Here is a 16,016-nt window from a genome sequence, read left to right as displayed (position 1 = left end):
CATCAATCGGGCACCACCGATTAGGCGGCGGTTCTACGGTCGCGGAATGATGCGGGGAAAATGTGCATCGTTATAACATTCACGTACATTTTATATATATATATATATATATATATATATATATATATATATATATAATAAAACTATTGTGCTGTTACAATACACGTAATAATTATGATAGTTTTCTTATTATTATGACAATTACAAGTCATAAGACTACTTTACACACTCACATATATAATATTTTAATAAATTACTACTCTCAATTTACTGATTATTATACTAATTAATCTCCCGCTTTACGATTTTTTGCATAGTTGTACATGTCAAATGATAGCATCAGTGCTCGTTGCTCTTATTATTGCTAATTAATTAAACATAATATATAATGTTACAAAGAAAAAATTAAATAGCAATAATGATTAAATATTAAACACAGCAATTGGGTACATTTAACAAACACAAGTCACACTCGTGTATAAACATGTGTATAAATCATGTTTGAATCGTATCCAATGCTGCAAGTTGCATTCATATTTTTTAATTTTTCCTTGAAATTTGCAGTGACGAGTATCACTTGTTATCATGAAGCAAGGGATAATAACAATATGCACGGAAACATTTTTGATGTCAAATCGGACAACAATTCTATCTAAAACTCTTCTATCTAAAGCTTCTAGATTGCTATTTTAATCATCTAACCATCTTTCATTTTTGCCTGGCTAACTTAATCTAACTAGGAGTGGACTACTGCGCGAAGGGCCACAAGTGTCACACTAACGCATCCTGCCTGAATCTCCAGACGACCTATGCCTGCCATTGCGATATCGGTTTCCAGGGAGACGGTCTTAACTGTCACGGTATCTAATGCTTATCTAATTTATTTGTGATTAACTTGGGAATAGTCATCTGAGGTGAATTTTATATCACAGAAGCGAAAGAAATTCATATTTATTAACAATCCGTTGATTAATAGCAAACTGTTGATTAATAGCACACAATATTTAATTAACAGTTTGGCAACCAATAAATTGCTCAGGAATAAAGCTCACGGCTTTTACTTCCTTCTTTCCTTCTCCTCTATCCTCTTTCTCTCCCCCCACTTTCCTCCCTTCTTCTCTCTTCCTCTTTCTCTTCCTCTTCCTCTTCCTCTCTATCATCATCACCCTTTCCCTTTTTCTTTTTCCCTCTCTCTCCCTTCCTCCCTCCTCTTATCTCCCTCTTCCTTTCCGTCTCTGTCTCCCTCTCTCTCCCACATTTCTTTCCCTCCCACCCATCTTCTCTCTTTCTCTCTCTTCTTCCCATCCTTATCCCATCCTCTTTTCTTATTTCCTTTATCCTTCTTCTTTCTTCTCCCTTTTCCTTCCTCCATCCTTCTCATTGATCTTCTCCTCTTTTTCTTCCTCCATCTTTCTCATTGATCTATCCTTCTTTCTCTCTCTCTCTCTTCTTCTCTCCATTATCTCATTTTTATTTTATTCCTTTCCCTTTCTCTTTCCATCTCTTCCTCCATTCTCTTTTCCTCTTCATTTTCCTCTTTCTCCCCTTTTTCCATCTCCTTTCTCCTATTCTCTCTCTCTCTCTTTCTCCCTCCCTTTTTCCTTCTCCCCCTCCCCCCCAATCTCCTTCCCCTCCCTCCCTTTTCCTCTCTTTCTCTCTCTTTTCTTTCTGTCTCTCTTTCTCTCATGATAATTTCTTTATCTAATGAGAATCTATATCTACCTTTCGTCTAAACACTTCAAGTACAATAAAAGTATCGTATGATTTATATATTCACAGCACAGATATATTAAAGTTTGCTCGAGTAGAAATCACCTCAGATGGTCATTCACATCATGAAGTTAAATCTATTGATAAATTTGCATTATACAATGATATGCTTTTCGAATGATATAGATATGTTTTTTTTTTACATGCAATATATTAATTTTTCTTATTATTTTGTACAGATCTAAAGATTATCCTGCGATTATCAAGGAATGAATAATTTATGTATATTTAAATTTTATGTCAAAATATGTCAAAATAGATTATAAAAGATCCCGTAAGCTATTAATTTATTATCAATTTTATTTCAATTTCTTTATATACACGATATAGGAATTATATTATGTACAAATTATATGATTTTATTTAAAAAAACAATGTTTAGAAAAGTAATGTTTACAGTAAGACATCCGCGAATAAATTAATATTGTAATTGTTTAGTTCCTTCGAAAACTTACAAGTTTTATCCACACTTTTTTATGACGCGTACTTTTCTTAGAGATAATAAATTATAACTTTTAATGTTTTGTTCTGTTGTATACTTTATTCTGTGTATTGTATTCTTATTATTTATTAACACTTTGCACTTTTTTATAAAAATTTTTTATAAAAAATTTCATTACAATTTGTAATGTAGTAATATAATTCAATATAAATATATTTATGTTATAAATTATATCACAAGTATGAAACAAATTTTCAAAACAAAATAATGCTCTGTAACTGTAAACAATTTTAAGACAATTTCTTGTTTAATTAAATAATTTGCGTAAATTATTTATTTGCATTTATACGACAATTTTGCTTATCCATAATGTCATCTTAATTTATTATTATATCATAATGATTTATTTAGCGTTTTATTGTCAATATTAATTAATTAAATTTTTTGAGGTATTAAATACTGTATTATCTCTATTATTTCGCAAATTTCATTATAAATGTTTATTTGTGCTATGAAAGCTATTAAATGTGAAAACATATTAAAGGAATTTAATTAATTTTCTCTTTATCTATTCTTCTATAATTGCAATCCTATAATAAAAATTCATTATAAGAAACATTTATAAGAAACAAATTGATATTTTTATTTTCTAGAAATCCTATCATTGTGAGCTCGACATATTTATTCGATTTATTTAATACTTTTTTATTTCTATTTTTATTTATATTTTTTTAGAAAGAAATAATAAATAAATTTATGTCTCTAATATTTATAAAAGTTAAAAAAATCAGAAAATAGATAATAAAATACACCATATTGTTAATAATGATTTTAAATAGGATATAAGAATATTTCTGTAATTGCTAATTCTTTGTATAAAAAGAACTACGTTACTACTACTGCATTGATCATGAATGAAATATATCCATCTTAAATCATTCATTCTAGTACGAAAAACACACATATTTAATGTTTAAAACATAATAGTAAAATTTGCATAATTAGGTTTTTGTTTTGTTTTTGAAGATAAAAGATGAAAACTTGTATACTAACTTATTTATATCAGTGTTATTTTATTTTATTTATTTCTAATTAATGACTGAATATAAATTTAAAGACGAGTTTCAATGTTTAATATAAATCGTTACCATTTTTAGTGTGATTATACTTTATATAAAGTATAATCATATTAGATATTGATCGTACTTAATATGATTTTATTTTTTTTACAACTATTATTATAATCACACACAAATTATGTTGATTAATTTTAATTTTGCGAATATTTGTGCTTTTTTGACTTTCTATGATTATTTAATGCTCCTTTATAAAATCTTTTTCTAACTACTCATTTTTAACTATTTGGAAATGTGTTGTTTGTTTACAATATTGTTTGTGGAGACCCATTTTATTGATCTAGCATTACTTGCAATTCATTATGAAGAATCTTCTTTTTTACTGTTTTTTAATAATTTTGGTCTTTATTATTACAACGTAAACGTTTAAATTGCAGAGTTCCTATTGAGAATAGCTCAAAAAAGAATTGAAACGTTTTAAAAAACAAATAGACATATCTTCTTTTGTATTTAAATTCAATAATAATACAATATTGTTTCATTAATTAACGCATATATATTAATTACAGTGTCTGACTCTCATTTGTTTTATATTAATAAAAAGATTTATATTATAAAAAGATGTTTAAAGATTTATATTATAAAAAGATGTTTTATATTATAAAAAGATTACGTTATAATATTAAGTAAAAATTTTTTTTTTATATTTGATTTTCCCTCTATTTTGTTCTTGTTTGTAGGATTTCTCTTACATGAATCATTTTTTAAAGTGCAATAAATTAATGCGAGCTTTGTCGATTATGTGATCTATGGCATCTTTCTTTCTGTTTTGTTATTTTAGATGTAGATGAATGTAAGCAACAAGGTGGATCAAACGGTCACTACTGCAACTCAAATACAAAATGCGTCAACGTGATTGGCTCTTATACGTGCGAGTGTCTTCCGGGTTATTATAGAATGGACAAATTCAACTGCGCTGAGTTAGACGAATGTGCGACTGGTCAGCACTTGTGTGATGAGCATGCTACATGTGTGAACACTAACGGTAGCTACTACTGCATCTGCAAAGACGGCTATACCGGCAATGGTTTCACGTGCAAACGTACAGTATATCGCCTTTCCATTATCGATAATATAATAGCAATTTAGTTAGCAATTTTTCAACATTTGATATAACAAATTACAATTGTTATTTTAATATTTCTCTTTATATTTTTATACCTAATTTCTCCTGTTCTTTATTAAATGTTTCTGTTAAAGTTTTTCTGCTGATTCATTATAACCATTTTGAAATATGATATCAAAAGCGAGAAAATACATGATGAATCTTGCAAAATATATTAAAATAGAAATGTTTTTCAATAAAATGATGTTTGTATTCGATGCAAAACAAATTTGTAAGACAAACTTGTAAAATATACCAAAACCTTGTCTTTTACTTCCATAATTGATAAACAATCTAAAAAATGAATTATATCTAATCAAAAAGGGAATCACAATTCAATTCTAGATATCGTTACTTATTGGTTGAACAAATTGAAAGAAAAGTTTTTGATATATTTTACAATGTATTTCTGTATTTCTGTATTTCAAGTGAGAAAATTATTTTATTTCGAATTTTATAATCGAAAAACTATTTGATTTCATTTTTTTTTAAGTCTTATTTTATTCAGGATTTCTCTTACACGAAATTTCTTAAGCGCGTAAGAGCGTAATAAATTAATGCGAGCTTCATTGATTACATTATTATTTTGCGACATTATGCTTTCAACGTCATAATTTAAGACGGCTAGTGGACGGTGAACCAGCAGAAATCTTAGAAAGCAATGTTTTATAATAAACTGTAAAGATAATATATACATAAAACTTTTATTATTTGAATTTATATTAATAATCATTGATACTATTTATCTATTGGTTTTTCATATAAATATTGTATATAAATATTGATCTTTTTATAAACAAATGTATACAGGGTGTCTGATAAAAAATGGTACACCACTTATATGCACTTATAGAGCGGGTCAAACTGAGCAGAAAAGTTCTCTATCATTTTGCGATTTTTGCAATTAAATACGCTTTTATTCGATGATTTTTAATAACTCGTTATTAATTGCGAAAATTGCAAAATGGTGGACCCGCTCTACCTGCACACAAGCAATATATCATTTTATATCTTAGATATCTTGTATATATGCAATTTGAAATGATTATTGAATAAACATACCATTCCAGTAGAAGATGATTGATATTAAAAATAGAAAAGACTACTTTGTACGTCCTTTCTTCATTAAAATTCTCTGAACAGATGTGTACACAAATAGTCATAATGATTTTCATCATATCGATGAATAAAGCGATAAAAGAAAATTTACTAAAGTAGAAAATATTAATTTTTTCGGGATGTATTCCGAACAGAGTACACTTTACTCGAGAATGTCCTTATGATTATCTCTGTGTTTTAAGAACATTCCTCAAATAAAGTGTACTGTGTGAGTACCATTCCAATATTGAAAGATGAAAAAGTGTAATTAGATATTTCCATCGTCTTTCTAAGTTTGAAAAATTGCTCGAATTTTTATTGTCAGAAGAAGTTATGACATATTAGAAAGTTTTAAGTTTCAGTGATGGGAATTAGTTGCACATTCCGGGTCCATTTCTGAGACAACGCCTACTGTCTCATCATCATCACATCATGAAACTCAGCCGAGCCGCCGATTGCTATGCCTTAGAAGCGTTTCCATATATACAGAAATATGCAATCGTATCTTTCCTAAACCGTCATTTAAATATTTTCTTTGCTAAATTATTTTTATTTTCTAAATAATTAAAACACTAAATTTTCTATTTGTGTATATTCTATATGTATTTTATTTGTGAATATTCTATGTGTATATTTTATGATAACATAATTGTGCGTATGATAATAACCTGTAATAGAGTTTTGACAATAGCTTTCCACATTATTCGTAACATGCTTCATACATGTTTTAAATGGTTTTTTTAATAGGTTTATTTCACAAAAATGTAATGAAGGTGTCGAATACGCAGAATGTTCAGTATCATCTTTTGTGAATAAGTACTGTGGATTATAGTGAATGGAAAACTCTTATATCATTTTGCCATTTTCACAAATAATTAAAGAATTATTAATTTATACATATTCGCGAATGAGAGAACTTTCGTACAACTTAGCGCGCTACGCACGCTAAACGCACGGTTATTAGGTGTGCGGTAATATGTTGGAGGAGTGCATTATAAATAAATATTCTGTCATTTGTAAATCGCATGCAAACACCTCGCCGAACGCCTAACAATCGTAAATGTTGCTTGCGTGCCGTTGGACTGTCCCTGCTCGCTTATTCGCGGATCTGTAAATAAATTAATAAACTCGCAAAATGCTAGAGAACTTTTTAATTCACAAGGAAATATAATCAAGCGTCTTCCTCTGATTTTAAGGAGCTTCGAATATGTTAAAATATAGACAAAAATAAGAGACACGTATTTCTTTATGTCTCGTTCTCGCGCGATGGAACTACTTCTTGGAAAAAAATTGATTTTTTTTTTTCTTGAATGAATATCATTCAAAGATAAAGAAAAAAGTTTTAAACAAAAGTTTTACGGTTGCAAATGTACTTTACAACGATGTACTCGAATTTTTCAAAAATATTACATTTTATACCCTTGCGTTTACCCTTAATTTTTAAAAATTATTAAATTTTTATAACAACGAAAATTAAACAACATTTTATGCTAAAAACAACAATATATAACAATATATAAGGAGATCATTTTCCAAAAACGCATTTTTGAGAAATGAGCGAAATACTTCTACGTACGCGCTCCATATGTATTCGTCTCATATTTGGATGTGTGGGATAGTGTTAAAGGCGAATAACACGGTCCGTCAGTATCAGTGCAGTAACAATTATTGAAATAAAAGCCTTTATAACAACAACAACAGCAGCAGCAGCAGCAGCAGCAGCAGCAGCAGCAGCAGCAGCAACAGTAGCAGCAGCAGCAGCAGTAGCAGCAGCAGCAGCAGCAGAAGCAGCAGCAGCAGCAATGGCAGCAGCAACAGCAACAATAATAATAATAATAATAGCAGTTAAATGATATTCAAATATATAATGATATATCAAAAAATGTAGCAGTATTTTGAACAATTACAAACAAGTTATAAATAAAGAAATGATTATTTTTATAAAATATTGATTATTTAATTTTGACCGTAGAGTAGCTAGTGGCAATATTTGAATATAGTTTATCGATCAATATTTATATTTCATGTCATAATGTCTTATTGTCGCAAGAAATAAATTTACTGAGACATAGTTTTATTTGCATATATTATTTACATCGACATAAAAGAGTGCAGATCGTTACGACAAATCGTTTCGCAGTTTTGTCGTTAAATAAAGAATTCGTTCTGTAAAGTATTACCACAACGTATATAAAAAATAATTCTCGCTCATTTCTCAAAAATGCATTTTTGGAAAATAATTTTTTTATATACCTTTATTTTCAGTAAAATATTCTTTAATATTTGTTCTTATAAAAGTTTAAAAATTTTTGAAAATTAAAAGTTGGAGTAGGATAATTTTTCAAAAATATATTTAAAAATATAATATTTTTGAAAAATTTGAATGCACCATTGTAAGATACACTTACGATCGTAAAATTTTTGTTTAAAACTCTTTTTCATATCTTTAATAATTTGGACGATATTCAGTCAGGAAAAGAAAACGATTTTTTCCAAGGGGTAATTTCATCATGTGAGAACGCAGACATAAAGAAATACGTGTCTATTATATCTATCTATATTTTAACATATTCGAAGTTTATTAAAATCAGATGAACACTTGGTGTTAATGTTTCTTGTTAATACAATTCCATTCTATCTGCCCACGAGAAATGATACGGTTATCGGACATCCTATATATTTCGACAGTAAAAGCAAAAGTCTATCTATCGACCATTTCATCATATATTCGATTTTCTATCATTATTTTTTTTGTATAATAAATCTGTCGAAAAAAATCACTTAAAATATATATGAAGCATTTCACGGATAATGTGGAAAGCTATGTGTAGTATATTAATAATAGAAAATCTAGTATCTTAATTATTTAGAAAAATAAAAATAATTTAGTAAAGAAGATTAAATGACGGCTTAGGGCGAAAGGTACGATGGTGTATATTTCTTACACAGGGATGTTCCTAAGGCATAACTGATCAACGGCTTGGCCGCTGAACCTCGAGCGGTATTGAGGAAACAGTAGTCGTCGTCTCGAAAATCAATCCGAAATATGTAATTAATTCCGAGCACTGTTCTAAACTAAATAATGTTTATTATTATAATATTATATATTACATTGAATCTTATTAAAAGAGATTTTAATTTAACTTTAATTAAAAATATAACATTATATAACATTAGAAGATAAGTATAGTATCTTTATTTTTCAAAACAAAAAAGTTTGTAAGGTAAAATTACATCTTCTCTCTATAGCTATATGCAATCAGACTTGCCAGAATGGCGGCGAATGCGTGGCACCCGGAAGATGTTCTTGTCGCCGCGGTTATATCGGCAACAGTTGTGAACTCGATCTGGATGAGTGCGCCAGCGATCTGCACCGATGCCATAAATCATCCACGTGTTTTAACATGCCCGGCTGGTATTATTGTCGGTGTAAGCCTGGTTATAGAAGCACTTTACATGACAGTATCCAAGGCACGCAATGTATTGACATTGACGAATGCAATGATCTGACGATTGAAAGGGGGCATACGTGTCATCCTACCGCGAAATGTGTCAATACTGAAGGCAGCTATGAATGCGTATGTCCGCCGGCAAAAGATATGGAAGAATCCGGAAAGGAATGCAAACTCAGTGAGTTAGCTCTTAGAGTAAAACTATTCGAAGTTACATCAAAAGTACAGAAAAGTATTGTTACGTCATATTATTAATTATAGATTGCTGGTTTGAAGGCCATGAAATTAATAATGGTGATACTTTGGCGCCATCCGGAAATTCTTGCAGAAGATGCACATGTCAAAATGGCGTGATTATTTGCAAAGATCCCATATGCGACTGCAGCGCTCCGGAAAGTCATAGAGATAAATGTTGCCCTCAATGTAATCCCGCCGCATCCTGCAGGCATCAAGAGCTCCATCATCTAGTCTTTAGAAGCGGAGAACGTTGGATATATCAATGTCAAACTTGCGAGTGTCTGGTAATGAATCTCTTCGAATTACAATGTAAAGAATCCTATACAAACATCTTATGGAAAATGTCTCTTGGTCAAATTGCTTTAAATTTTAATATTTTATAGCTCATGTCAAGCTTATTGAAGGTTCTCACGGTCACAAACCTCTAAATGCCTTAGTTTTTGCTCCAAAACCTTTGGAAGGTCATCATATCTTATATGAAAAGATGATTAAAATAAATCTTTTTTTACTAACATAGTTATGAATACTGTATCATCATCATGGATTTATATTTTATATATGTGTGTGTGTGTGTGTGTGTGTGTGTGTGTGTGTGTGTGTGTGTGTGTGTGTGTGTGTGTGTGTGTGTGTGTGTGTGTGTGTGTCACGTGAAAAATAATATCAATATTTCGACAAATATCATTACAATATAAAATATCCTGAAAAAAGTTTTATTTTATTTTCTAATTCCAAGAAGTATATAAGGGTTTCCAAAAATTGAAAATATTTTATTTTGTGTCCGATACATAATACGAACGCATACAGCGTCACAGCATCTAGCGAGAGAAAGGCGAGCAAAAATGGGGCAGCACATTCAAACGAACAATTAGCATGCGCTTGAGTGATGCTCTTCACAGGCACAAATCTCCAAATGCTCGCAGGACAAGAGGGGAGGATGTGCGTGACGAGCCAGTTGTAGGAGAGATTGCACGAGGCATAGCTCGAGCCCTTAATTTTTGCTTCGAAAGATCTTTATATTTTATATGAAAGTATAGAAAAATCGAAAATAAATCTTTTTTATTACACTTGTATATGTATCAATGTGCATCTGCAAGTGTACATGTTATGATTTTAGTTTTTCGCGCGTTCTCAGAATTACCCGGCATAAACCCGAGATGTGGAAATGCTGCGCCCCATTCTTGCCTGCTTCTCCCTCATCTATGCGCTATGACACGTTCGTATTATACATTAGACACGAAATAAAATATTTTTAATTTTTAGAAATCTTTATATGCTTTTTGGAATTAGAAAACAAAATAAAGCTTTTTTTCAGAATATTTTATATCTTAATAATATTTTTCGAAATATTGAATATTTTGGATACTTTCTTCGTGATATTATGTTCGATATTTTTTCGCGATACATACAGAGTATATATTCATGAGTATATATTCATTATATAGTATTCATAATTAATGAAGCAAAGATTGCTTCCTTCGTAAGGTCTTCACATCTTGGAGCAAAAATTAAAGCATTTGGATGTTTGTTACCCGTTAGGGTAACTTGTAATCAACTTGAGTTACAAAATATAAAATTTGAAGCATTTCAACCGAGAGCCATTTTCCATAAGATTTGTGCGGAATTCGTTGTTCGTCACAACAAACGATAAACTTGAATAAAATAAACAAATTGAAAAAATATTTCAAACAACTTAACTTTCTAAATTTCAATTTTCTTAATATATTAGTTCCATTATAAAAACATCACTTCCTGTTTTAGCATAAATATAGCTTTCAAATTTTCCTCGAATTATATGGTTTATTGCAGTATGGCGAAATAGACTGCTGGCAGATGGAGTGTCCACCGGTAACTTGCTCGAATCCTGTGACTGAAGAGGGTGATTGTTGCCCGCGTTGCGAAGATGATCCCTGCGCTCGTGAAATGCCGACAAATGGCACATCGTATACGATTCCTAATCATCCTCGACCGTGCAGTTATGCCGATATCATTCACGATAGTGGTAGCTCCTGGCAGGATCCTCATGATAAATGCACCACATGCGAGTGCAAGGTAAGAAGAAGAATCGGACATATCATCTGTCATGTCGCAGGATCTGTGATTGCTGGTCTTTAACTCGGTCCCGTGCAAGAACTGAAGGATAAAGATATGATAAAGGGAGGGTTCGCCGGAGAAGGACAATGTCATGGGTACGGAAGAAATAACGATGGTCTTTGCGATAAATTTCTTCTGCCTTTTCCATATTTCCATAAATTTTTAATACTATTTTATTTAAATTTAATAATGCAGAAAACGTTGTACGGTACGATATTTATTCTTTTATGCAATATGAAAAGTATTGTATGTTTTTGTGTAAAAGTAATTGTAATATCTAATTATAATATATAAGGAAATTATAAACAATATTATTTAATAATATATGCTCTTCCTAATTGTTATTAATGTCAAAATATTTAAATAATGAAGAAATTGAAACGCGGACCATCTCAATAAAATCTCAGTACTCATTGCGCTTACTTCTCTCGCGAAATCAAGAGCTCAAGGTCAGTAAACGAAAGAAAATATTGCCTCAATTTAGTCGTGGATTTGTCATGTGCCTCGCTCAATTGTGCTTGCTGTATTATGCCGATATAAAAATGCAGAAAAATTGCTGTGCGACAGGCGTTTACTTTATCGCAAAATGTATGTACATATACATGGTGGAGCAAATCATAATAATTAGTTCATTTCTGTTGGTTTCATACTAAATTTTTTTTCATTAACGGTAACACACACAATTCAACAAAAAGTAACTTTTTTCGAACGACGAGGACGAAATTAGTCATTTTCTGTACATTTTTGGACGCTGAATACGATTCCGATTTTCAAACAGCTCCATCATGTCATAGTTTTGAGAAATTTGCAATTACAATTACAAAAAGGCTACTTTCATGTATTTTATCATGTTGCAACTGTCATACATGATATGTTAGGAAAATTTCATTGTAATTAAAATTAAGTATGGTAATATATCTTCAAACAGAACTTTTTGCTTAGTTACGATTAATAAAATTTTTATGGTTAAATTTAGGATCTATTATGGAAGAGTTGTGAGTTAAATCATTGACGATTTACCCAATAGCTTTCAATTATATTTATTTAAACTTAAAGGTTCCTAAATTGTTGAATATGATAAAATTGATAATTTTAAAATGATAGATTCAATATGGCGATTCAATATGTCAAAGCTTAAAGAATATTGAGATTGTTGTCAAAATTTATGTATAAAAATCTTTTGTGACATTAAATACAAATCCAATATTCAGAATTGAGAAATTCAAAAAAAGGATGAAAACTAAAGCATATTTGAATTATCAAATATAAATAGAATTTTATAGAATTTTTATAGAATTTTTATAGAATTTTTATAGAATTTTTCACATTAATATACATTTGATATTTAAACTGAGATCGATTACATAAGTGAAATTGAAAGCATTTTAAATAATATATTCATCATTATATATATTAATATATATCAATATATATATATATATATATTGATATACATCAATTCACCCCCCCTCCCCTCCCACACACACACACACACACGCGCGCGCGCGCGCGCGCGCACGCACACACACACACACACACACACACACACACACACACACACACACCGCATACCGCGCGTGCGACACGCACACATTTATGTATATGTATATATAGATGTGCAGTATGCAGATGTTCATTGTAGATCGCACGAGATCTAAATATTTTGCGGCGCTTTTAGCAATTGAGTACAAAGGAAATAAATTTTCTGCTTTCCGATAACCAGCGCCGATTAGCGTCAGGAATATATATATATATATATATATATATATATGTATATATATGTTATCCAATAAGCATAATAAAGCGCATAATAAAAGCAGGATCATTTAATTTTGGCAACTTTTATAAGACCTCCCATTTGGAAAAGTTGTTCATCTCTCTTAAGATCATAAAATAAATTATGGTATTCACTATTGTTCCTTCTACTTTTATTTATTTGACGTATACCGAATCTTTTTCTTCTTATTTTTGATATAATATTAGGTATAATATTTGATATAATATTCCAATGAAAGAATATCTTCATCGGATGATCGGATCTTTACTGCAAGATATTAATTCAGAAATTGGCAGATTTCCTGACAGATTTTACACGCGTCTATTGTGTCCTGCTCAAGTGCCAACAACCTGCGTCGATCGGCATTGATTATCAGAAAGCAGAAAATATGCTTCTTTTGTGCTCGTACCCTAATATTTTTTTACTCTTAATTTGATTCGCTTTACATGCACACAAGCATTCTACATTTTGAATAGATACCTTGTACATAGATTATTTCCTATAATTCGATCACTCAGAATATCTCAGAATATTTGTTTTTCATGAAACAAAAAAAATGACGAAGGAAAAGGTTATTTGCTTTGAAGGATATAAAAATATTGTCATAACTGCAATTTTTTGCCTATTCTATCTTAGAAAGATTTCGACAATATCAACAGTTTTTAAACATTTTTAAATAGATTGCCATATTTCCATTAACGTAATAATGTAGTTCACAAAAAAAAGAAAAAAAAAACAAATTCAATTGTATAGCGTATTTGTATGACTTTAACCCAAATAGCAAATAGAATGCGATATTTTTCGTGTCGATTTGCTTATGTATTCATTTTATAGATTGGAAATTCTTTTCCACAATTAAATTTTGCATAAATACGTGCCTAAATTTTGCATAAATACGTGCCACATGGAATTCGTGTCAAGAACGAGGAAAATTTTTTATTTTAAAAATTTTTACCATTTGCAACTTTAATATAGTGAGAACTATAAAGTCCAGAATTATAAAGTCGCATCAATATTTGCTTTATATAAAAATTTTGGTCTATTTGGTATTGCTAAATTAAAAGATTACATAAAGAAATAACATTGAGTTCTTAAAATTAGGCTTAGATAATAATGTGATACAAAAGTGTACGAAAATTTGTTCAATGTGTGCAGAAATATAAATGTATACATGTATATAGGAATGTATATATGTATACATTCCTGAATGTATTTATGTATGTTAGTGCATGTATGTTAGTGCATGTATGTGAACGCTTTCATAGGAGTTCGCTCGTCTCTCCAGCATTATCTTAAGATTTTAAGCATTATCATAAAAGAATCATATGTAACTGTGATCTTTTTAATGTTAATTTCATCTTACAATTAACATCTTATAGTCAATATATTCAACACCCCCCCCCCCCCCCACACACGTACACACAAAATTCAACATTATGTAGTTAAATTTTTTTATTATCTATTACATTACTGCATTGATGAAAATATGTCATCTTATTAAAAAAAATTTTGATCTCGAAACAATGAGTTTATCAGAAATAGTGTATGCATGCGTGTGTATCACATGTAGATCCATTTTAACCTTCCTAAAGTTTTTGTTGCTTTTCATTCTAGAGAAAAATGTTTTAGACGAAAGTTGTATAGTCTGAAAAAGATAAATAATGGTAAAATCAATTTTTCATTATTACGTGAAAGTAATCATTAATTTCTTAAATGGAATGTTCTACTTTTGAGAGTTGATTCTTATAGCTGACAGATATTTCCAAAATGTATAATTAAATCCTCTTCCGTTAAGAATTTACAGATTTATGAGTTTTTAAAGTTACGAACGTTAACATTTTCCAAGATATATTAAGTAATAATAAAGACAGTGAGGCTTAATTTACATTTCTATTTGTTTTTCTGTATAGATCTATAATGTATATCTAAATGTATGTATGTAGAATGCAAGCGCATGTGCGTATGTGATTAGCGCGACTTCCCTTGTCTCTCACTCTCTGGATGTTTGAATTTATAAACGTTCAAATATCCATTTTCATTATTACATAGCTGAATCCTATATCAAAAATTGTCATGTACCATCTGTAACATAGTTGATGTAATGTTTTCAAAACCTGCTTAATACGATCTTTCATGTTGAGAGGTGTCATTGGTTCTTTTGCAAAGACCTTTCTTCTTGATATATCACCACAAAAAGAAATCAAGAGGCGTCAAGTCTAAGGAATGTGGAAATTCCCAAATTTTTTTACGATTTCCAATTTTTTAGGATTCCCAATGTCAGTTCATCATCGAGGATACAAGGTGTCCAAATAATTTTTAGTAAGTCTATTAGTATAAGCAGATGCTCCGTCCTGTTGAAGTCACATATAACATCGGATTTTTAAGTCAACATTTTTGAAGAGGTTTGGCAGCTTGTTTGAAGAGAATTGGATATAAATGTATCTTATTTTAAACTGTATAGAGGCCAATGATAAAATTCTAATGGCGTTCCCTTTTATTTAAATTTTAGTTAAATTTTATTTAAATTTTTTATTTAAAGTTAATGTTGCATGATACGAATGGAACTTATTTATTTTTAATATTTGCCGCACCGTCGATTTCGGAATGTTATAAATACACAATCACATTGTCAAACTGATAAATGAGGATTCTGCCTAACTATTTCTAAATTACAATATTATTTTATTTGCTGCAATATTTTGTATTTATTTGGATCAACTTTGTCCCGTTTTCTTTTTATTTCCTAGCCTTGTAAATTAAATGTTTCATAGTTATCATATAGTTAGATGACATCTAACTATATCTTGAGAATTCTCGTTCGTATAGCTTTGCTGCAGTTTTGTAATTTTCTGCGTAACGGCCAACGATCATTATCATGTCAATAATTTCAGACGGTGGATGAGGTATT

At 30.0% G+C, this 16,016-nt stretch overlaps 1 protein-coding gene across 2 annotated transcripts in view; it reads left to right on the top strand.

Moving 5' to 3' along the window:
- Nucleotides 1-16,016, top strand: part of LOC105426150 (protein kinase C-binding protein NELL1) — an 86,637-nt gene that overhangs the window by 55,495 nt on the left and 15,126 nt on the right. The window contains exons 9-13 of one of the 2 annotated variants that reach the window (XM_089073958.1): nt 741-860; nt 4,130-4,390; nt 8,801-9,181; nt 9,265-9,524; nt 11,047-11,289. In XM_089073958.1, the coding sequence (XP_088930084.1) occupies nt 741-860; nt 4,130-4,390; nt 8,801-9,181; nt 9,265-9,524; nt 11,047-11,289 (1,265 nt within the window). The remainder of the gene's footprint in view (nt 1-740; nt 861-4,129; nt 4,391-8,800; nt 9,182-9,264; nt 9,525-11,046; nt 11,290-16,016) is intronic. The other variant, XM_089073959.1, reaches the window with a different exon arrangement.

This window comes from Pogonomyrmex barbatus, unplaced genomic scaffold (genome assembly GCF_055798465.1).
Source record: "Pogonomyrmex barbatus isolate J1 unplaced genomic scaffold, ASM5579846v1 scaffold16, whole genome shotgun sequence".
NCBI classification, from domain to species: Eukaryota; Metazoa; Arthropoda; class Insecta; order Hymenoptera; family Formicidae; genus Pogonomyrmex; species Pogonomyrmex barbatus.
The sequence above is the reverse complement of the archived record's forward strand: the minus strand, read 5'-3'. Positions and strand labels throughout refer to the sequence as shown.